Source organism: Coptis chinensis, chromosome 2 (genome assembly GCF_015680905.1).
Source record: "Coptis chinensis isolate HL-2020 chromosome 2, ASM1568090v1, whole genome shotgun sequence".
NCBI classification, from domain to species: domain Eukaryota; kingdom Viridiplantae; phylum Streptophyta; class Magnoliopsida; order Ranunculales; family Ranunculaceae; genus Coptis; species Coptis chinensis.
The window spans coordinates 55,386,423-55,411,048 of NC_141457.1; the positions used below are offsets into that span (position 1 = coordinate 55,386,423).

The following is a 24,626-nucleotide window of genomic DNA, read 5'->3' on the forward strand; positions in this document are numbered from 1 at the left end:
AATCATATCACATACGCCCACACAGGGCAAAATCACATGAGTTGTGGTAGTCAGGTTCTAGGATTTTCGTTACGTAATTTATTCAGGTGTCATACATAACTATCTCATAATCATTTCACTATATCACGTGCATGTGAAATACATTATTGCACTAAGCCAAATATATTTAGAATTATCTCAATACATCTCATAACAACTTTTATTCTTTCACGTGCCAATATATTATTGCACTATGCCACACTCCCGTGGGAAATATCCACAAATACTATACTACCTCATAGTAGCATCTCACATGTAAAATAATGGAGCGTTTATACATTTATTTCTCCAAAACTATTGCATTTAATATATATATCCCAACATATTATATAATGTCACAATATCAACATCAAATCTTAATTAGATAATGACAGCCAAATTTATACAAGCTTCCACAGCATTTTAGCATTTGATTTGTCCATACAATTTAATATATAAAAACGTAACACAATTAAACAGTCAACAGTCCACAATCAAAGTCCATGAATCTAAGTCCGTTATATAATTTAATTCTCGTAAAAACATATATATCTAAGTCTTATAAAAATTCCCCTTTTGTTACGTGCCAATATATTATAGGTTTTACACACTACTCACGTCAAATCTTAATTAGATAAAGACAAACAAAATTATACCATTTCTGACAATATTTTATTACTACATTTGTCCATATTCTTAAACATGTGAAAAACTGGAAAAAGTCAACATTCCATAGTCAACGGTCAAAGTCAAAGTCAAAGTCAACACATCATGGTCAAAGTCAACACATCATGGTCAAAGTCAAACTGTCGTTTCTATGTTCAACAAGTGCGTGTTCATAGCCATGGTTCATGGCTAAGGTCAAGGTGCATGGCTCATGGGCTCATGACTAAGGTAATGGTTCGAACCCAACTGGCCAAGCCCAAACCTTAGAACCCGAAAGTCTAAATGTTGAAAGACCCATTTGGATCTCTATTTTAAATCCTATGGACTCGCCCCAAACAATATTAGAAACTGACCCAAAACAGTTAAGTTGTTCTGTCCAAAAATTGAACTGAAACCGGCCCAAAAACTTTAAATTAAACTGGCCCAAACTAAACAAATAGAAAAAATGGCCCAACCACTTAAAACAAAATCGGGCCCAACAACTTAAAGCTAAGGCCCAAAAACCGAAACCAAAATAGCCCAAAAACCAAAAATCGGCCCAAGGCCCAGCTGATCATCTTCTTCCTCCAACAGCCACCCAAATAGGCCACCACCAGTTCCGATCGCCACCATAAAAAAAAACCAACCGAAATTGGTGAGGATGAAAAACCCCACAACTTTAACAAACACGAAATCCTAAATTTGTGGAATTCACAAACTTCACTAAAACTAGATCTGTAAACTTCTGGCCGCCATTAATGGCTTCTACAAGCTCCACTCAACAGCCCTCACGCACCCTCACTACCCCACTTCAACCCATTATCAATCAACCAACCAACAATCAAAACATAACACAATTTTATAGTTTCAACCAAACTAGCTCAAAACAATAACTGGCGATTTCTTGGTTATAGCTTTGGCAGCCATTGACGCCCTCTTCCGAGCTCCAACAGCACCCAATCTCCATCCCTTGATCCCCCGACGACATCAAACAACAATACAAAACCACCACAACAATTTAACCACCCATCCGAAACTGTATAACAGTTCAACCTCCAAACCGAAATCAACCCACACTACAATACAGTATAACAGTATTCAAGCCATGTACACGACCACTGTTTGTTTGGGCTCACGCTGCCATTAACGGGCCCAAATCAAACTTCGACAGTTTCATCTCAGTTTTCCGAGTTTCAACAGTTAGGACAGTTCAATATCAAATTTCAGATAATTAAGTTTTAACAACACGACAGATTTCAACATAAAAGAAATTGACAGTAACAAGGATTTTATAAAAGTAAAAATCCATAAAATATCTACTCACCTGTATTAAAACTCAACTCGACGAATCCCTCCTCGTCCGAATCGTCGCACTCCACCCTCCAGCAAACTAGTTTCTAGCTCTGCCTCCATTTTTATTATTTTTTTATTCTCTAAAAACCATATTCTCTATAACAATGTGATTATATACTTGGGTCTGAAACCCAAGCCCAACACAGACTCGGACCCAGAAATCAGGCCCACATGTCCCAAATCCAATCCAACAGATTTTTAAATAACTAATTAAATTAATAAATTAATAAATAAAATACGTATTTTAAATACGGGTGTTACAAAAATCTCCACCCATAACAAAAACTTTCCCTCCAAAAGGTAATTCACTGTCTGTGATGTCCCTTAAAGTTTTCTCAAGTGCTTCAAACGCATAACGATGTGCCATCGTAGCCTCATCCAATATCAGTATGCTCGCCTACTGTAACAAACTCTCTAAATTGCCATCTTTGCTTATTTTGCAAGTGGAAGTGGTGTAATTGGAATTAGAATCTTGAATCTAGAGTGGGTTGTACGACCTCCAGGCATCATGATAGCAACAATTCCCGATATAGCTGTTGCAATAGCAATCTGTCCGTTGGTACAGAGTTTTGCTAAAATGGACTTATATAGGTATGTTTTACTTGTCCCGCCAAGCCCATCAACAAAGTATACACCACCATTCCTCTGCTTAATAGAACTAATAATCTGGTCAAAAGCAATTTTCTGCTCATGGTTAAGCTTACTTATAAAAGAAAGATCTTCTGAAGTAACGGGAATAGAAAGTTCCTCTGTGACCAAACTTGATATATCATCTTGGTCAACTTGCTGAGCTCTCATCTGAGGCAAATCATAATCTGAAATTGTATGTCCATACTATTCCAACAACAACTTAAGTTCGCTTATTAAACTATATGTCACATATATTATGTTAAAACTCACTGAGGCGTAATCTTCGGCCGCTATTAAATCCATTCCACAAATCACGTACTCCGATAGGATTACAATATACCAGAATTGTAACAAATAATTTTCGTAGAGAAGATGACATCTGCATTCTTGATGCTTCAAGCAGACATTGGTGAACGCCACTGTCCCTTTCTAGCAACCCCAATTCCTCAGCAGCTTCTTTGAATGTAGGGTATATATTAGATCCAATAGTTCGTAGATGTTCATATGATGTTGGGCCTCTAACATGGTTCAGCAGCACCCTCAAGTCAAATTTCTCACCTTCCAAAGGAGAAACTGCAAATAGTCTTCCAATGACCCAATTTTGTCCAGTTCTTGGTTGTCAATGCTTAGTCGACTTATCCCACACATAATTCTCTAGGATTTCATGATAAAGATACTGTTTAGCAGCAATATCAATGCTATTCAGATGGAAAAATTCTATTAACATCGTGCGAGAGTTCCTATCATCAGCCAAAATATCCTCAATGAGCTTGTTGCCTTGATAGGTTATCTCATGCATATTTTTCATGTGGACTTGCAAAAGAATATATCGACGAGTATATTTGACTGAGTGGAAATTCAAAGATTCTCCAAAGGGCTTCTTGCTGGCAAATCCAACAGCCATCTACTTACTGCTTTATTTCATCTTGTTCATCTTTATTTGTCAACGTCACTTCCATTGTCACTCGGTCTGAACCCTTGTAGATATACTTGTACAAATATTTGACACTTTTAATACTCGAGCATATTTCGACATTGATATGGCAGTTGTACTTTTTCAATAACCATGGATTATAAGGAACAACCCAACGATTATCGACACAGTAATGCCAACCATGATTCTTAACAATAGCAAAAGCATTGTTGTCCTGCCTCATATATGTAGCATAAGAATCGCTTCCTTGATTAGTTACCGGGATAAATTGTTTTGGGAAATTTTTTGTACAATTTTGATCTCTCATGCAAACACATTTAGGATTAACATTACCACACGGACCATAAATTATGTGTTTAACAACAATCTCATATAGTTCCGATTCAATATTCGGATCTGGAATTTCTGCTCTGACAATCTTGTTGTAAGCATCTGCAGTTGTTAACTTGTTGGCCTCATCAAGAATTAGAAAGATGTGTGCATGAGGCAACCTTCTTTTTTGGAATTCTACTACATGAACATGTGCTACCACTTTTCTAAGGATTCCTTTAGTGAATAGATCATTTTTCAACTCTTCGAGCTTGGCACGGAAAATCCTTACTAATCTGGTCTATCATTTAGAACTTGGCCTTCTAACAACTCATCTATAATCTCAGACCACGATGGATTGCACATCATTGTGATAAACAAATCTGGTCTCCCCTACTTTTGAACTAATGTCATAACATCATGATATCGACGATGCATGTCACGGGGACATCCAACAAAAGTTGCAGGCAAAATTGTTTTGCGTCCCACATTGCCTTCAAGTTAAATAAAAAATGAATGTAAGGGTTTCCATTTGACTAAATTTTAAAAAGTTTTTAAACTCAATGCATACCTGAATGAAGTTCCCCCGAACTTAAAGAGTCTTGCAATCCTTCATAAAATTCAGCCCTTATTTCTTGCTGGTGATCACGTATCTACCTCAATCTTAAAGTTGATATTTTAACATAGTTGTCGACTATGTATTGTTGTAAAAGACGACCACTACGGCGGAGCAGAAGGAATGGATCATCTGGTTGAATCTAATAAGGGAATTAGAAATTAGTTTTTTTAATTGGGTTATAAACTAATTTCTTAAGTTTATAACCAGATTATTTCTGGTTATTATATATATATATATATATATATATATATATATATATATAACAGAATATTAAAAAAATGGAAGTTAGAGGCTTACTTGTAGCAAGTAACAATAAAATTGTTGACATGTAAGTTGTGCTCTATTGGAACGAAACATATATATGTAAATTCTATCCTGAACTGTCATGAGGGAGTAGAAGAGGGTACTGAAGTGGATCATAATAGCCTGTCGTGTCTGGAACATTTTCAAATTCGCCAGAAATTATTTGAGCTATAATGTCGCGTTCATTAAGGTTATTTGGATCTTCACCACGTACCAACTAAAATCTCAGCTACTTGAGAAGACGTAGGAATGCTATATTGATGACCTCCTGTTGGGTTATCTTTAAAAACCAGCCGAACATTCGACACTGTTAATCGTTGCGACACCTGACAAAAAATTTGGACATATGGATTCTCCTTTAAAACGTTATGGATGATAGTCAATACCCGCCGGTCTAGTACTCCATTTTCAGCCATCCGATAATCAAGTTCATGATTTGTAGAAATCTAGGCCTGTGGCCTGGACTTGGTAATAGGCCACTAATACGATGATAAATAGCACCCCGAGCTTTATATGTGTAAATTCCTTCCCTACCATCAGCGAGCTCATTATCAATGTCCACCCCCATAGAAGTGAAGGAAAAAACATGGTTGTACGCGCATATGTTTTTCCTAAAATCAACACCAACTGTTGATTGAGATGTATATAATAAATTAATTAAATCAGTAGGTGCTACCATAGGAGGTAAACTAATCGTCCCATTTGAGCAACATAAATCGGGTGGTTCACGATCGAATAATTTTGCTTGACATTTAGAACAATTCTGAGGCGGTGGTAAATGATGTGTTTCTACATTTGACGAGTCATCATAGCCTCGAGCACAATTATGATTACGCCTTCTTCTAGTCACAAAGCATGTCTGTCGACTATTCTTAACGCCACCTAAGGCAACATACTTTGGATAGTTAATATACGTATTACATAAACCTAGTTACTGAATGCAGTTAAATGCCTTAGATAGATATTCTTAATTTAAGTAGTCAATCTAACCTTGCACATAAACAACATCTTCTCTTAAATATTCGTTGTTTCTTCCAATTCCATCAACGTCAATTACAGTATCAGTACTTCTTAATGAATCAGTAGCACCCATGTTGACATCGTCATGGTCAGTATCTGTGTCTATAAATTAAATAAAAGTTGTACGCGATAAGCAAAGGAAAAAAAATTATTAATTATCAATGCAAGTATAAGTTTAGATGTATAACCTCCAAAATGCTTGCCTTCACTGTCGCTACTGTTATCAATGATATTCCCATTTGAACTGATGATATTGATATCATATTTATCAGGAATTTCATCAGCACGGATTCCTAGAACTTAACAAAGTTCAATTTTATTTTGTCAGTATTATGCTATCCATAGAATCAATATTTTATCAAGACATAATTGAGTTGAAATCTCAACGGAGTAGTTAGCAGAAGGGGGTTTAACATTACGTTCATTGCTTGCACTTGTTGATGCAGTTGACGTTGCATCGATAAATCTGGAATCTTCGTTTCCCAAGTTTCGAGCATATTGTCTTATATGATTCAACCTTCTTCGTTGCGTAGCACGATCCTCACAAAGTAATTGGTTTGAAATATTTCTAGGTTGATGTGGCACTTGAGTTAGCCTCTAAGGAATGTAATTGTTGGAGGGTAATGATTCATTATAATCATTGTTTGCATTATCTGATGCAATTGATGTTACTTCAATAAATTCTCAATCTTCATTTACCAAGTTGCGAGCATAATGCCTTATATGAGTTAAACGCCTTCGTTGCATATCACAACATTCCCAAACCAATTGGTTTGAAATATTTCTAGCTTGGTGTGGTACTTGAGTAATCCTCTGAGGCATCAAATTGTTGGAGTCTAATGATTCATCAGTGGGAATCAATTGAGGAGTTTGCAACACTATACACATGCAGTCTCTTTGAGCAGTTATTGCTTCATTTCTTTGTCGTCGGATTCATTGGTAATAATGTCTTTGTAAACACTCTCTCCTCTGGGCTACCTGTGTTGAATCCATATTAGCTCGCCTCTCTCTTTCCCTAATTCGCCGATTTCGCTATTGTTGTTGCTGAGCATTATCATAACTTGCGGGATCAAAATTTGAATCACTTTCATGCATCTCCATATGTTAACACTAAAAAATGGGAAATAGAAAGTAGATTGGTTCAAACTTCGGCTTGTATTTAATTTTCTAATTTTTAAAATTGCAATAAAATAAGAGATACTTGAATACCTAAAGTTGTATTAGAAAGAAACAACAAAGATTTGTCATCCAAGTGTACGACTTTAGTTGTTTCTTACTAAAAACAATCTCGTTCTGATTATCTAGAAGACAAGATAGGATACTAACTTTGCCAAAAATAATCTCACAGTTAAAAGACATCAAAAGTACCATTAAATACGACATTAAATCAAATTCCCAACTTGTTAACGAAAAATAGGCATATTATCCAACTAATAAAGCATATCCAACTAATAAAAAAGAGTATAATTTATTAATATATCATGATGCAGTTGATTGAAAAAGAGATTCATCCTACAACAGCATGTAGAGTCATTATGCTAAACATGTAACCTTCAGCTATTCATTAATTCTGCGTGCATTTCTGTATCTTATGTAGTGATACAATTTAATAACTTAACAATTTTAGGGTGCTACACAGTCAACCACGCAAAATTCTTAATCAATATTGTGGACAAACTATTAACGAAGACTCCTTGTAAACTATTGACTCAAATATTATTACTTAGAATTGAAGTTAAAAATAAAATTCAATCTTCAAACATGATCCAAGCTTCAAAGCAGTGAAGGTAGATATGCTAGTGCATTACTTTTAAGTAGCAAAATACAATTTTTCAACGATCTAACTCTAATTCTAATTCAGGCCAGACGAACACTGTGGCCATATAACATGTTATATAGTCCATTATAACATGCTAAACATTTTATTTCAACTAATTAATGCACTATGATCATATCCAACTATATATTTTTTTTTGTGCAATATACCAACGTCTTTTATGGCACCTTTGTATTACCCTGTATCAACAATCCATTTGTTTAATTCCGTCAAAGGACCTAAAGTTCCCTTTCTAACACAATAGTCAGTAGCGATTTAAAAACGTAATAAAAAAGATTCCAAAACAACAAATGCAAGGAATTGAACTAACTAATTTTTCATTTTAGTTTACCTCTCTAAGTAGGTTCGAAGCTGTTGAATGAAACTTGGATAGTTCAAATCGACCTCAAGCTGTATCGAAATGGAGGGAAAAAGGGGAAAAAACTGCAGAATTGAATTCATTAGAATTTAAGTGGCAATAGAGGAAAAAAAATTAGCAAATACTTGGAGTTTTTGATAATGACAAATAAACATTGTATATCATCAATCCCATTATTTTCTCTTCATAAAGTAGTTTGACACCTCTCCTATTAAACTCTGGCGATGTATGCTGCGCTGAACTGACCCCGAGTCAAGCATTTTAAGAGGCAAAAAAGTAATGGTGGGGATATTTAAAAAAACTTAAAATGTAAAGTAGGCTTGTTGTTTAGTGATTATGGGGTTGAATACATTATTATCACTCACGAGAGTCAAATTTGGGAACCTAATGGGAAATATGCTGGCTTTATATGTCTAGAAAGAGCCAAATCATGTGATGAGAAAATATTATTGTCACCCCAAAGCATTTTCCATACCTATTTGTCCTAACAAGGGGGCCCCTCCATTTTAAGAAAGTAGTAGATAATTATGGGAACAAAAAAATAATTTAAAAATATAAAGTAGGTAGAACAGCATAATTATGTTCGACTTGCACTGTGCGGAGGCGTCATAACGAAAAGGTGTGTACATTTAATAGCATATTCGAATTGACATAAAAAAACCTTTGTATATGTGTTTTATTCTTTTTCAACTACAGGCTATAAATGGATAGAAAAATTCAAATGACTATGTCGTCCATTTGTTGGCCAATTGAATTATTTTTTTCCCAACACTAGATAATGGCATCACGGGCGGTACTGAAAAGGCTGATTAATTTTAAATTGCCTGATTATTTATAGTAGTAGTGATAATGGCAGTGGTGCAACTCTTTATAATGAATTGTTTACTAGCATTCCCCCTTGGACAAAACTTGCATAAAAGTAGGCGATAAAAAGTCGAACACACGAAAAGGCACGAAAGTACAAACAGAATCATCCTCTAGAAAAAAGAGCAGGGGTACGACCGTACGACACATTTTCAGAGAAAAGAAACTTCGAACGAGGGGTGAAATGGGTACCGCCAAAAAGGTGTGATATAAAAACATATTTATTTTCATAAAAAAGGGACGAAAACGATAATAGAAGCAGTTTTTAACCTTTTTGAAATGATCCGGTGGGCCTAACCCGTATATTTTGTTCCAATCCATTCACTCTGTCGTTTATTTATATTATAAAAACGAAACCCCCCAAATCCAATTCACTCTCATTTCTCCAAACACATTTTTAGTGAAAAACACAGAGAGAGAGAGAGAAAAAGTCAGCGAAGCTTGGTCAAAGGTGATTTTTCTCTTTCATCTTTTGTTTTCTTAATAAATTTTAGTTAAGCTGGTTTTTATATAGTTTGATAATATGATTGAAGGTTTTTTTTTGGAAGATTGGTTTGTGTCTAGCTTTTAACTGATAAACTTTATGATGTACATGTTTGCCCTTAGTGTGTCAACAGTTCAACATTAACTTCATTTTATAGAGTTTGGAACCATGGTATTATGCTTTATTGACGCTGGTTGTGGATTACAATTCTTTTTCCACATTAAATGAATTTATCTTACTAAAACTGACAGTTCACAAATCACAATACAATTTATCGTGGTATGAAACTTCAATTTCTTGCTATATTTTTGTCTTTTATGAAGTTTGACTATGTCAAAAATCTGTGTTGGTAGTTAGGGGAGTTGACACCTTATTTCATGAATTCACGGTAATGAAGATTTCTTAAGTTCTTAAGTGGGTTTTAGAAGTGAGTGATTATAGTGGGTAGCTGTTGTATTTACTTGAATAAAAAGAATTGCTGCTGCTGCTTGTCCTTATGTTGTAAGTCTTCCAATGTTTATTGTTGTAAGTCTGCATTGTGTTACGCAGGTTCTTTTCTTGCTTGTAGAATGGGTGTGGAAGAAAGTGAAGGGAACGATGAGAATAACAAGAACAACAGTCATGAAGCATGGTGCATTAATTTGCATACTTTCTCGGATATGTCTCACGTATCTCCAGCAGTATTTATATACCTTTTGAAAGAAAGTTACGTGCGTGGTAATGTTTCTATTCTTATTTTGAAGCAAGCGATATTATGCATTACTGTTATATTGCACTTATATAATATATTTACACTTATATAATATATTTTTTGTGTGAATACATTATACATTATATAACACTAAAAATATATTTGCAACATATTTCCATACTATTATGACATTTTGTAGCAATTGATGGTACTCTACTCGGACTAAATTGTTTGCGACATTTTAAGGAATGTAAAGTAGTAAAACTGCACTTTAGGTGTGATATATAGGTAGTACAAGGTCTTATGATCAGTATTCTTTGTTTATAGGGGGAGGGAATTCTTATCAAAATCCTGAAATGTTATATTACATCTTTAAATTTTATCAGAGATTGCATTTCTTGTTAAGACACTAGATATGAGCCTTTACTCAGGTACACATGGCATCTGTGCCAGAGTAACGCACAGGGAAGTACACATTTTTCTTTTATAGATCAGACGAGGTCCTATGTGTATGGGAGGGTACTGCATATGCCATAAAAAATGCGCCTAGTTGAGTCTACTCCCCTCAGGGTTACATAATAGGTGCTTAGGTTCATTCACAGGCGTCAACGCCTTTAACTGCATATGTTGCTGGTTAACTCAACAATGCATGGAATGTTTGTTTCTTCTCATATGATATTCCTATTTTCATACGGTTGTTAGTTTCTGTAAAACCTCAATTAAACTAGATTAGATCGAAATATCATCAAAACCTTAAAATGCCTGTATTGGCGTCTCGACAGAACCGCGTTGACACCTTGCAATGGTCAGAATCATTGTCACACTGGCATGTGTTATGCCTCTGCTGCGACATGCTGACAAAGTCTAGTGTTATGGTGATAAATTTTTTTGAGATGCTGTTGAGGAAGGAAAAGAAAACTGAGTGGATATTCAGGTTTTGTATAAGCTCTAGTGGATAGAAGAATATTGGCGTGGGATCACAAGGAGGCTTTCGCGGTGAGGTCATTTTACCAAGTCTTGGCAAATGAATATCCTTCGGTTGTGCTAGAGGAGAATGAGAGGCTTACTAAATTTCCACACAAGAGGAATTGGAAAAACTCTGTCCCATTTAAAGTGGTTTTCTTTTGTCGCGGGGGGGCGGCGTTGGGTTGGACATGGGTAGGATTTAAATGATCAAAAATTTGAATAGGAGGCGTATGAATATCAACACATGTGCCCTTTTCGCAATGGTCTGGAGGAAAACGTAGATCGTCTTCTTCTTACTTGTCCTTTTGCTTATGGAATTTGGCCGCTCTTCTTCACATCCTTGAACATTGCTCGGGTGCTTCCATCCAATATTAAGGAGGCTTTGTGGAAGGATATAGTTATGGCTTCCCTCTCTATCAAAGCCAAATGGTTAGTGGATCATCTTCCGAATGCCATTGTGTGGACGCTTTGGAAGGAAAGAAACTTGAGGGTCTTTGAGCATAAGCAAAAGGATTTGCATGGTGGGGGATGTCAAGCAGGTTCTCTTTGATTGGGCATGAGCTAGTCCATCGTTTAAGGGAGTGAGAGTGAGATTTGAAGATTTTGTGTAATTGGGATGAGCTTGTAAGATGAGAGCACTTTTGTAATTTGGGGATCTTGAGTGGGGCAAGTTGCTTCTGGCTACTTTTCTTGGAACCATGTAATCTAAGTAACCTTAATCTTATTATATTAATGAATATATAGGGAATTTTACCGATAAAAAAATAATAAAAAATTAAAAAAATTAAGAGGGGAAACGTTCAACGGCTTTATGTTCAAATGCGGTTCTTTGCTTGGTCATACATGACGTCAGTCTCTTTATTTTATTGTTTCAGTTGCAGTTTCTTGTGTTGCTCTTTTTTTTGGATTTTTGACATTTTTCGTATTGTACTCTAGTGGAATATCTCATCCTTCAATATTGGTATGATGACTATATGTTTGTACACAGATTACTGATAAAAGAGGAGAGAAGAAATTGTAACTTTAACATTGCCATCGAAGTTGGAACCTCTGGTCTGTGCTACTTAGGAGTAGAAAATTTGCAGAATTAGAAAGACTTCTATTCGCCCAAAAATGGAAACATCAACCATGTCAAATTGTCATTATTGCCTATCGAAGTCTCAACTCTCAAGTAGAGTTTGGGTCATGTACAGGCTGTATTCTTCCGAGTGTAATTTTAAGACACTTGAATCAACCACCTCCATGATTTTGGGGAAACATTTTGTCACCTATTGAGAAGTAATAAACTATGTGACCAATCTCTTCTGTCAGTTCCGGACACCGTGGGATCTGATGATCAGTCAATCGTTCTATACTCTGGTTGGTTGGCTAACCTATAAACATGACAGTTTGAAACAAGAAATTTTTATAGTCTTTGCCTGGTTATCTAGCAAATAATGTTTCCTGAATCCGATTTTCTTTGCAATTTTGGAAGACTTTATAACAGAATAACTATACGTTTCTTACAACAATTACCATCTAGTGGCTAATGAGGTACAAGTTTCCAAATCCTGTACTCGACCTGTTGCATTAAAGTACTTCCAAACACATCTAATATTTTATGGTCATTCTTGATGACAGCAGCCTAATCACATATTCTTAAAGTTTATATCCACTTTCTGTTTCTATCTCTGTTTCTCATGAAACTCACTATGAAGGTACTCAGAAGGCGACAGCGAAGTTTCGCGCTCTTCAGCAACAAGTTAGGCAATTATTGCACAACTCTCCCTGTCCTGGACCTGCTACTTTCGTTGTCCAATGCTTATTTGTGCTTCCTATACTGGGTGAACTATACACTGAAGGCTTCGGTCACTTAGTGATATCTTCGTTTCGTCGTGTGCAAACTGTCCCTGCAGATCTGTCAGAAGCACAGGCCCTGGCTGCACAATTAGTTCTTGAAATCATTGGTGGTAATGTGATCTATGGAGAGATTGTACTTATAAAGCTGCTCGAAGCTTTTGATATCAGGATGGGAAACATTCAGAAAGCCCTATGTGGCAAGGAGGTGAATGATGATAGTGTGGACTCAGCAAACACATGCATTGAATCATTTATATCTAGATTGATTCAATCACAGTCATACCCAACAGCTGTTGCACTACTAGAGCGTTTCTCCATTCGTCAGTCTGACCAATCCTTTCTCCTGAAAATGTTGCAAGAAAGCCAATTTACAGCAGCAGAAAAGTGGGCTGTGTTCATGGGAAAGCCAATGATATGTGCAGCAATCCAAAAGTATATTGAGATGAAGATGTTTAGAAAGGCTTATAAACTCATAAAAGATAATAATCTGCAACAGGAGTTTTCAGAGGCATATCATATGTGCAAAGAAAGGTATGTTCTTGTTAGTTATCATGTATTCAGCTGTTCATGTCAGCTTTCCTCAGAAAAGATATGTGATTATGTTAGTTTATGTGCTCCCTAAGTTTGAAAAAACTACTTGGTGCAAACTGTAATTTTTTTAATTATGTGAAATGTCATATATGTGGATGAAGAAATAACTATTGACCAAAACCTTATACATTTTACGTTGAGCATCCGTAATTAAGCATGCTTGGGTGAGAGTAGTACTAGGATGGGTTTTGGAAAGTCTTCGTTTTGCATCCCTGTTTTTTATACCTAGCAAAAAAAAAAAAAAGAGCGTCTGGAGTCTTTTCACGAAACAATTTCACACTTATATTATTCAACACAATTTTGAATTACTAACTCAAATTCACGTGTTACTTAAACTAGAAAAGTAGATTTTGAGTAATAAGAAGCATCAACTGTAGGACAAATATAACATGTCAACAACAGCTACTCAAAATCCGAATGTCAAAAATGAGAAGAAATACATCTTGTTTATTGAAAAAAAAAAAAAAAAGAAGAAATACATCTTAAAGAGGTTCAAAAGTTTTATTACCTATATCATAAAATATGAGATATCCCAGATTGTTGTACTTTGGTAGTGACAACGACTGTGATGGTGGTGGTAGCGATGGCATACTGCCATGGTTGAATGGTGGCTTTGGTGTGGTGCTTGGTAGTGACGGTGGTTGTGGTGAGAGAGATGAGAGACAAGTTAAAGCAGTGCATTTCATAAGATTGGGATGTTGGTTCCCCATTGGTAGGGTTTACTAGTGCACAATTATTGAGTGGAGAGGTCCGAGAACATTTAAACTTACTGCATGGCTTTTAAGCATCCTACGTGGATAGTCTCAATATCATTAGAGGATAAAACACTTTTGGAGGCTCCGATACTTGAACAAGAGGTTAAAGAAGTTGTAACCGGGTCCGGATGGGTTTCCTTTGGCATTGCTTGAAAGTTGATTTGATGAGGGTGGTGGAGAATTTTTTTGGGGAGAGCTTCCATAAATTGGCGCCTTAATACTACTTTTGTTACTTTGATCCCTAAGAAATAAGGAGCGGAAGAGTTAAAAGAATTTAGACCGATTAATCTTCTTGGGTCTTTGTACAAGATAATTGCAAAAGTTCTTGCGATAAAGTTGAAATTGGCGATGGGAGGTATTATCTCTAATTTCAAAAAGCCTTCATTAGGAAAATGCAAATACTTAATTGAAAAAGAGGAAAGAAATTAACAAAATATAATCAACTGACGACTGGGTAGGAGCCGTTTCTGGTAAAAGTGAGGTGTAGACCTCGTTGTGCTTCATTGATAAAGCTTCAAAACACAACCTTGTACCTTGCCTCAAGGTTATCTAGTGGGTGCCTACTTTCACCTTTTAAAACACTATATGCTCTTGGGATCTTTCTTTCTCAAACAGATATCTTCCTTCAAAATGCAGTTCGTTAAAAAGGCTAGCAGAAAAAGGTTGCTGGGATGTTGCTGAGGCAAAGACTCACAATAACAAACAACTTCTTGAGTATCTGGTGAGAAGTACTTGTGGACATTAGCTATTGTTAATCTGTTATGAAATCTTTGTTTTCCTTGTTTGAAGTTGGGCTTTTTGGTCCTACAGTACTTTTGTCACAGAGGTACTAATAATTATGATAACAATAACAATAATAGTAACAATAATAACAACAGTAACAACAGTAATTATACTATTCTAGTTTACTACTGTTATATTTTGTTTTCTTATACTTCATTTTAATAGAGCCACATTTTCTTATGCCCACATTGTGTAGACATCCAAGAAAAATGTGGACTTAAAAAATAATATAGGACCTGATTTTTGGTGGATATGATCTCCTTGCCAATTCACCATAGAGATTGATGTATCTTGTTGGCGGAAGCTTCAACAATGGATGAACATCAATAAGATTTAATAAATCAAACACCTAAAACAAGGGCTTAAAGCATGAAGAACAATTCTCAAAGAATTAATATTCAATAACAACCAACTAACAAGGAAGGCCTAGATGTCTTTATATAATAAACCACATTCCTAATTCTAGTTGGACTCTAAAATAGAAACCATCCTAAATAATAGCCTAGATCTAAAATAAATTGGAAACTACTAATTTAATAAGACTACTAATAACATAATTAGAAGTAATTAATATTCTTCCATGCTCATGCATCAGAAGTCTAAACTTATTGAAAGTTGTTGTGAAATGATTAAGTTGTGGACCGTTGGATAAAATTTCAAAATTGGACACAAATTTTTCAAAGTTAGACATATTCAAATAAGGTGATATTTTCTGAGGATGATTTCCACAGTGGGGGATCTTATTAAATTATTAACCAAAAATCAGTCCTTAATTCATTTTGGAACTCATAGATGTGGGCGCAATGTGGCAGTAAGAAATGTCGCTCCATCTTCCTTTTTTTTTATTAGCATATAATCCTTATTTTGTTTTGAATTTTAATTTTTTTTGTTCTTTGCCAATACTTGAGGGCTGAGGATTTATGTGCTTGGTCTTGGATATACTTACTAAAGAACATCTGTCTTTTTTGGGTCATATGGAACAGTGGAACAATCTTTCCATGAAAGTTATGCCATATCTTGAATGGATAGTAAAGAAACAGTAAAGTAATGGGGAAGTAAATAATATAATCATTTTTGTATGTCAGCGTTATCTGTCACTGCATTGTTTTGGAATGTGGTTTATTACTCTTTGCAAACTGATATTGAGAATGCAAAGAAGGGCAAACACTGAAATGATTTTGAATGTAATGCAGGTCTATTTGGCAATGGAAGCGGGATACTCCGAGAAGATTGATGAATTATGCGAGCGACACTCCCTTAAAGGTTTTTTGAACTCCAAAGGTGTGCTGCCTTACCCAAATCCTAAATATAAAATATGATGCATGTGAATACAACAACATCTGCATATGATTTTTGGACACGAGTATTTAAAAATAGTGCTCTCTGATAATTGTTTACGATACTTGATGGAGTCCACTTGCGGAAGCACTTCAAGGATTATACGTGTATTAAAAATTAAAATCAATACGGTATCTTTCCAATTTAATTTGTCAATCTACTAGCATCTCTCTCTATCAGAAATGTAATCTTGTCAGTGCATTTCAAGAATTTTCCTTTGTTTATATATATTTATAAGATAATTCTGAAACCTATGTTTATATATTAAGTAGATGCTGCAGAGGCATGGACCTAATACGGGGTGCAAATATATGGTTTTAAGTATATATTATGTAGATATACCAAACAAGAACAGAGGGCTGGGGGTTGGGGGTCTCTTCACTCCAAAATATCCACCAAGGTTTTCCATTTGAAAGAAGTCTCAACCAAATTTAAGGGAAATTTTGTAAAGGCATATTCCCTGAAATCAAAGGGAATCTTTTACTAAATTTCGAATCTTTTTCGTCAAGATTGGCGTATAGTGAGAGGGTTGTTGAAGTTGAACAGGTCGTCAATTTTTGTATCCCATTTTCCTTAGTGAGGAAAAGCACGACACCAAGCTTAGCTACAAAAGTGTAAGAAAAAAAGTTAAAAATTTAGAAGATACATATTTATCCTCTTATCGATCCAACAACTATACTCACAAGATACTAATTCCTAATTTTATGTCTTGCTCCTTGTATTTTGTTTTCTCCCTCATTCGGGACCAATATGTATCTTCATATCTCTTTCTATTTTTCTTTTGCGAAAAAGAGAGAGGAAGCCATGACTGTTTCAATATGAAAACTATTTATATTTCCCTGTTTTATTAGTATTGACGCATAATGTTTAATTGCTGGTACAGAATTAGAAACAAATGCTCCGACGACCCGTTACTTAAGCTTCCACGAATTGGTTGCTGAAGATATTATATGGGTTGATGATGTCAACAGTTTGTTGAAAGCTACATCCTGTATTGAGGATTGTAAAGTAGTTGGGATTGATTGCGAGTGGAAACCAAATTACGAAAAAGGCAGCAAGCCGAACAAGGTAATCCCATTGAAAACCAATATTCGTTTAAGTATTTTTGAATTTTGTAATGCTTCAAAAAGTTGATACATGAGCTGTGACTTTCTGTTAAAGACTACACAAAGGAAGTCCAACTGCTCTTTCAGTTTTGTAAGTGTGGCCAATTGCAAAGTATCATCTTTTACCATTTGGGCACCAAGAGGGAAAGCTGAAAAAGATAGTGGAGAGCTGAAATGGGTTATGAGTTAGGTCATCACAAAACATTAAACATGCACAGAAGAAATTGATTCTCGTTACTAACCTTTTCTGCTTCTTATAATTAATAAAGACGATAGGTGTCCTTTTTAATTTATGGGAAATGACTTTAAGCTTGTATTTTTGTTGTTGGGTGTCAATGTGTCATTGCAGCAATTCTTAGCATCTTTTTAAAAGGAGATTTTTATGTATGTTTGTAACATCTTTATGGGATAGAATCACAAAGTCAAAAACAAAAGTTCATACCCTTATAATGCGTCAACAAAATTCCATTTCAACTCCTCTTTTATTGATAAATTTAATTCCAAGTGAACTTTCATTCTATTGTTTGTGAGAATGAACCAAGCAATCAGTAAAAAAAGAAAAAATATTGTTAGTATGAACTAGACAAGGCAAGCAGGTACTTATTCATGATCATAATGTAATTGTGGGCGTGCAAATAGAGACATAAATGTTAATACCTGACTACCGGCATCCTTTTGTTTAACATGTCCTGTTTCATTACAACTTCTCTTCCTCCTGATCGTGAATTCTGTTTCTGGTACTAACATTTGATATTCTGTTACAGGTATCTATTATGCAGATTGCTTCTGAAAAGACAGCCTTCATCATCGACATGTTAAAGTTATCTGAAGTTGACCCCACAATCTTAGACCACTGCCTCAAACGTATTTTACATTTTCCAAGTATTCTGAAACTGGGTATGCAGAAAGCCTCAAAACTGCCCATAACTATTTTTACTTTCTTCTAATAGGAGACCCACTGTCGTACCTATCATCCTGGAGCCCAGTCATTCTGATGGTTGCTGCAATAGCGAATCAGACATGACCGTGGGTTGGCCTATGCTAAGTATTAGAGTGGACGATTAGGTTTATAATTCTCTATTCAATTAGGATAGAGAGAGACTTTGGACAGACGGCTATGCATCTGCATGTTTTTTCCTATCCTTAGGAAATATCCTAGGTGTATAGTCCTCTCCCCTGTTTGCTGCCTGTAGTATGATATGGAGGACAGGAGTTTCTTCTTCTGAAGTATGCCCAAGGTTTCCCTCAGCTTCAGGAGTTGGCTGTGAGTAGTTTAGTACCTGTTTGGATTTGAAATTTTTTAGTGCCTGTTTGGATTTGAAAAAATTACCAGTTAAAAGTTACTCTAATAAATATTAGCACTCTAGGTTTCTCCGTTTTAGGAAAATGGGAAAATGTAAAGGAAATTTTGAGAATTGAGTTTGGAAAGTGCTTCCTTAGAGAGTACAATGTAAAAGTAGAAAGTTAGTTACTTTTCCTTGCATTTCTAATAAGTGACATTTAGTACATTGCTAAACATGTGTCTCTAAGAAAAGTAACAATTCTGGTATATTCAACTGGACTAATGGGCGACTAATAATGCTTCCATCATGGCTTTTGCTCTATGTAGGCTACAATCTGCAATGTGATTTGAAGCAGCTGTCCCATTCTTACAAGTTGGAATGTTTCAAGCACTATGAAATGCTACTGGACCTCCAAAATGTGTTTAAAGAACCTAATGGTGGTCTCTCCGGGCTTGCTGAGGTACCACCTTTGTCCAGGCACATAAACTCTTAAGTATATTGTTTGAACTATGTTTCAGTTAGCAATCCATTCCAACAATGGACTTTAACTTTGTGCTAAACGTTAAATCAGAAAGTTCTGGGAGCTGGTTTGAATAAAACAAGGCGAAACAGCAATTGGGAGCACCGGCCTTTGAGTCAGAATCAAGTATGTAACCAGTACACCCCTCCTCTCTATACACACACACACACACACAGCAGACATCATCTTTATTATGCTGAAGTGCTTTGGGTATTTTAGTGCATTTTTCTAAAATGTGCCAAGGTTTCCACTTTCCAGAACTGTTATTAGCATGGTGGTAGTGTTTGTGCACACTGTAGAATCTTATTGCGTGCGTAGCTATGTAAAAACAGTGATGCTGTGCACATCAGGTCTACCGCCTAGCCAAGATTCCATGTCCACCACCTTTCTGTGCTGCCTTCATCACAAACTTTAGTTTTTTTGTAAGTTACATTGACACGTACATGTGTCCGTATCCGAAACGGCGAAATAGTAAAAGTTATCACGTACAATATGTGTCTGTGTGTGTCCAACATGGACACATGGATACGTATCCGATACAGATTATTTGTGAATTATGGCCTGTCCATGTTACATTGGTTTTTTTTTAGAACAAGGAAAAGAAAAACTCTAGTGTTTTGTGAACTACTAGATTAAAATAACAAATATAGTTGTTTTCTCTTCTTTGTCTGTTTAACTAAAAGAACAATGAAGCAAACCTCAAACATGTATCCGTCTAATCATATTTTCACATATACGAATACCATTTTAAACAGTAACTGTTGAAACTGTGCATGTCAAAAGCACTAAATTGTGTGTGCACATCTGTCTGATGACTATTTGAGAATGTTCAATATGTTTGAATAATAGAACCTGCAGGCCCATAAAGCAGCTGCCTAGGCCCCCCCCTCACCCTTACCTTTAATAGCTGAAGGCCCCAAAGGCCCAAATGTCTTCACGATTTGATTTCTCATTGGCTCTTTCAACAAGACTTTTTGTATGAATAATCTAGAATAAGGGTGGGCTTTAGTGCGACATTGGGCTGCTCCATTGTGACTCAGAGGGTTTAAATTGTGGAAACGGACATTCTGTTATTGTGGTTAATGCTGCATAAATCTGACCCTCCCAGACCCCGCACTGGAGGTAGCCTTGTGTGTTGGGCAAGCCTTGGTGCATGGTAAAATTACTCCATTACGACCTGAAGTTCACGGGTTCAAACTGTCAAACCAGCTTCTCCACTTGCGAGGGTAAGTCACAAATCTCACCATCCCTAGTGCACTATAGCACTTCAATTTTAGATTTGGGAAAAGATCACTGTAAATAAGGACGTTTTACTTTATTTTTGAGTTGTATATGGAATTCTGTGTATGTGTTTCGATATGAAAATGATTTATGCGTGGGTAAATTGCTCTCCATTTCTTTATTTGATATTTTGAATGTAGATATGGAAGTAAATATGAAAGTCTGTTCCACACGGAATATATGGTATTTACTAAAACATCATTTAGACTTTTCGGCTAGCCCTTAAGTTCTATTGCGCCGGCCATGCCCAAAACCATTATCAATTTAAACAGCTACCTGCAATCAGAACGTCTGAATTTCTTTTGTTCGTGGGTGAAAGAGCTTCAGAATGCTAGCTAAAGAAGCCAAACTTATTTGTAGTAAACCTTGCACAAACTACTAGCTAAATAAATCCTACCTTGTAGTAACTCGATGACAGTTTTTCGTCAGAGTGGCTTGTGGAACTCATGTTTTCTGTTCATAAATTGTTATAATGCAAGACTGAATTATGTATTACTTTCAGATGGAGTATGCAGCCCTTGATGCAGCTGTACTCGTTCATATATTTCGGCATGTTCGCAGTCAAACTAATTCTTGCAATGTCAATGATGGGGAGACCAAACTCGAATGGAAGTCACACATAGTAAGAAAAGTGAATTAATTTCAGCAATTAGAAGCTATGTTTATGAGATAAAGCTACAAAATAGATCTTCAAATTTGGTAACCTTAGCAGAAGTTTTCATTATGAGTTATTATTGCTAGCCTTCCTAAATATTGGGCATCTGTTTAATTATATTCCTTATTTTACCTAAAGAAACTGTTGCAAATCTCAGGAACAAAAAGGACAAAAAAAAAAAAAAAAAAAAGAGTTGGTCCTTGCTTACTGCAAAGAAGTGAAAGAACTAACAATTTTTCTTCTGATCTGTGTACAGGTTTCTCACATGGATGACAACCTCAAAATGCCCAAGACAAAGAAAAAGCCCAAAATTAAAAAGGAACTTGGAGGTCGGACCAATGTGTCTTCACAGTCCAACTAACGTTAGTCGTATATTCCTTTTTCTATCCCCCTTTCAGTTTCCTCTGTAATCATCTCTTTGAACTTTCAGTGAAAGAGTCATCTCTGCAAGTTTCAGATCGTAACTAGCGTCTTTGCATAATGCTGCATGTATATGCTATCTCGCGATGTATTCACTGTTCAATTAGCAATTATTGCCATTACTGAACTTTGGTTGGACAATTACATCAACCACCAGGTTCTAGCTGAGAGAGGATAGAAAAGTTATTGATTTGGTTATACTTTAGGCTGTTTTATGTTATCAAATGAATTGAGGTTTTGGAATGATAAATACCTTGAATTCTTCAAAACTACTATTAAGTATAGCACTTGCACTAGGGTCGTCAAGTGTAAAACCTTTTGTTTTATCGGTGGTGAAATGTGATGTGTATATGGAGGGGAGGGATAGAGCCACTTCCAAAACGTACAAAGCCAAATTTCATAGGATGAGATATCCCACTCAAATACAACAAAGAGAAAGACATATAAAGAACGCTGACAAGTGTAAAACCTGATCAATGAGTTTCATTTGGGAACAAGAAACCTAAATAACTAGGATAATCATCCCGTGGAGTATGGATACAGTAGCAATGTAGCATGGACATCTTTACTGGCAAAGAGACCGATCTGATCGATATCTTACCAACTCGATCATTGGAACATGTATTCAACCCGTGTCTCGATTTGATATACCATGTTATTCTTCCAATCCTTTTAACGATATCACTGTGACACTGTCTCTCTCTAACTTACGAGGCCTGAAACAAAGGTAGGGCTTGTCATTGTTCCTGATTCTGTTTCTATATTGATTTTTTAAATTAATTTTAATACTATATATCCTTAGGAAGTTCCTGCAAGTTCAAGTACCATTATTTAAATACGGTATCGCAACATTAACATATTGATCACACATACTTCGAACATCACATCTCAAAATATTTAGAATTTAGAGTAACATATTTAGAATCCAAGTCCTACTTCCTAGTTAATATTGTGTTATATCAAGAGCATGAGTCATTCTGTTGACAAATTCTAATCATATCTTACGTTTTATAGTAAATAATACACATCAAACTTTAAAAAAAAATAAAATGAAAAATAAAAAATTCTAGCTAACCTTATATGACTCTTTCTCCAATCTATCCTTATTCGCAGCAACCGACTCTTGATACTGCTTCAAAAAAACCTTATACCTCTCAAGAATATATATAGAGACATTGAGGAATTGGTGTTTGATTTCGATTGCAAGAGAACACCAGTGTTTGATTTCGATTGCAAGACATAAAGGGTGTGGAGTTGGACATTGAGGAATTGGTGTTTGATTTCGATTGCAAAGGAACATGTGTTTGATTTCAATTGTAAGACATAAAGGAGGAATGGCTAAATAATAACAAAAAAAAATGAGAAATGGCTAAATAATAACAAAAGAGAGTTTGCAATTTGCCTAATCGAGAGTTGAGGAGGCTTCCGAAAGACCTGCCTCTCATATAGTGTAGAGATGTGAGACCTGCAAGCAAATGTAGCTAATCGTCTACCCTTGTGATGTTTTTTTCATCTCTATCAGGCCTTTCTCACGGGCTGGTGATGAGTTGGCTAAATTGCTACTTGCTACTTGCTAGTAAGGCCTGCCAACTAATCTTTCGTATCATACCGTGGTTTATTTTAAAGACAACCCAAAGCTAAAGCTTAAAGGCTTGTATGCATTGAGCAAAACTGTGTGGATGTAAAGTTTGATACATTTGAGGCTTTTAACATGTTGGAGTGGATCAAAGGACGAGCTTATAACATGTTAGGAGTTGCGACGGATCAAAAATAGAAGTGGGCTTTCTTATTCCTTATGGATTCCTGGAAACCTTAATGGGAAGGCTCGTGAACTAGCCAAGTGGGCCTCAAAAGGTACTGTTCCAAGCTGTATTTTGGACTCCGAAAAACGACTAAAAAAGTATTAAATTTTACACTTTTTGACAGTTTGGAGACCAAACTTTTTTTCTTGATAGTTTGGGGTTTGATTTTTGCAATTTAGGAACTTTTGTCAAATTTCTCTAACACCGTTTCTAATTTGTATTAATTTTTTTTTTTTTTTTCGAAAAATAAAAAACATGCTGACATGGTACAACTATGGGTACATGGCTCACCCACACACTTTCTCACGTGACAATAGGTCTTCCCCAAATTACAGTTTTGGTGATCGGAAAAAAAAAAGATTACCTGACTTCTCCCTTTAGATCCGAAACAATAAGATTACCTCCACGTAATCTTATTCTCCGTTGTTCTCGCCTTTATCTAAGAGAAATAGAAAAAGATGGGGAAGCTAAACTATGACCAATCCATCGAACATTTCAGCCATGAACATCCATTAGAACTCTACAACATCCAGCAACCTTCTACAACTTATCTTCTTGTGCAGGGTGCAACCTTAAACCCACTGAATGGTTCTACACTTGCAAGGCTTGCAATTATATCCTCCATATCCAATGCTCTCAATTACCCCAACATATTCACCACCCTGCAGATCCCAACTAGGGCAGGGAATCGGGTCGGGTTTGATCCAAATTCGACCCGACCCAAACCCGAATAGTTTGGGTTCGAGTCAATTTTTATATCCGTTTACTTATTCGGGTCGGGTTCGGGTTCGGGTTCATTTTTTGGGTTTTTTTATTTTTTTATTTTTAGTGTTATTCGATCGGGTTCAGGTCGGGTTTGGATATTAAATTTAGGATATAATCGGGTTTGGATTCGGGTTCAGATATTATGAAACTATTCAGATTCGGATTCGGATATAGCCATATCCGACCCGATCCCTGCCCTAATCCCAACCATCCCCTCATCCTCCAAGCGCTACCAGCCCACTTGCAAGCTTTATTACCCACCCATTTACTCCAACAAAGCTGACTACCCTACCTCTCAAGACCTTCCATCAAGCACAAAAGTCACTCTCATCCTCTTAAACTCACATATAACCCTCCCTATCAAACCAAAAGCTTCTCATGTAACATATGTCAAAAACTGGGATCAAAGCAATGAATTTGATGCAATGCATGTGAATTTGATGCACATCTAGACTGT

The 24,626-nt window shown here is 35.9% G+C and overlaps 1 protein-coding gene across 3 annotated transcripts; it reads left to right on the forward strand.

Moving 5' to 3' along the window:
- Positions 1 to 9,127: 9,127 nt before the first annotated feature.
- Positions 9,128 to 21,852, forward strand: LOC147516681 (Polynucleotidyl transferase, ribonuclease H-like superfamily protein). 3 transcript variants are annotated; one of them, XR_015211122.1, is made up of 11 exons: positions 9,128 to 9,341; positions 9,924 to 10,091; positions 12,729 to 13,401; positions 14,853 to 14,937; positions 16,193 to 16,280; positions 17,221 to 17,405; positions 18,208 to 18,340; positions 19,053 to 19,186; positions 19,302 to 19,372; positions 21,030 to 21,149; positions 21,439 to 21,852. XR_015211122.1 is itself a non-coding variant. In XM_086589178.1 (11 exons), the coding sequence occupies exons 2-11, from the start codon at positions 9,944 to 9,946 to the stop codon at positions 21,541 to 21,543; spliced, it is 1,746 nt and encodes a 581-aa protein (XP_086445304.1). In that variant the 5' UTR covers positions 9,128 to 9,341; positions 9,924 to 9,943; the 3' UTR covers positions 21,544 to 21,852. The 3 variants fall into 3 exon arrangements, 2 of the variants coding, with proteins under 2 accessions (XP_086445304.1, XP_086445305.1); XM_086589178.1 differs by having other exon boundaries at positions 19,298 to 19,372; XM_086589179.1 differs by having other exon boundaries at positions 9,201 to 9,341; positions 9,943 to 10,091; positions 19,298 to 19,372.
- The last annotated feature ends 2,774 nt before the right edge of the window (positions 21,853 to 24,626 follow it).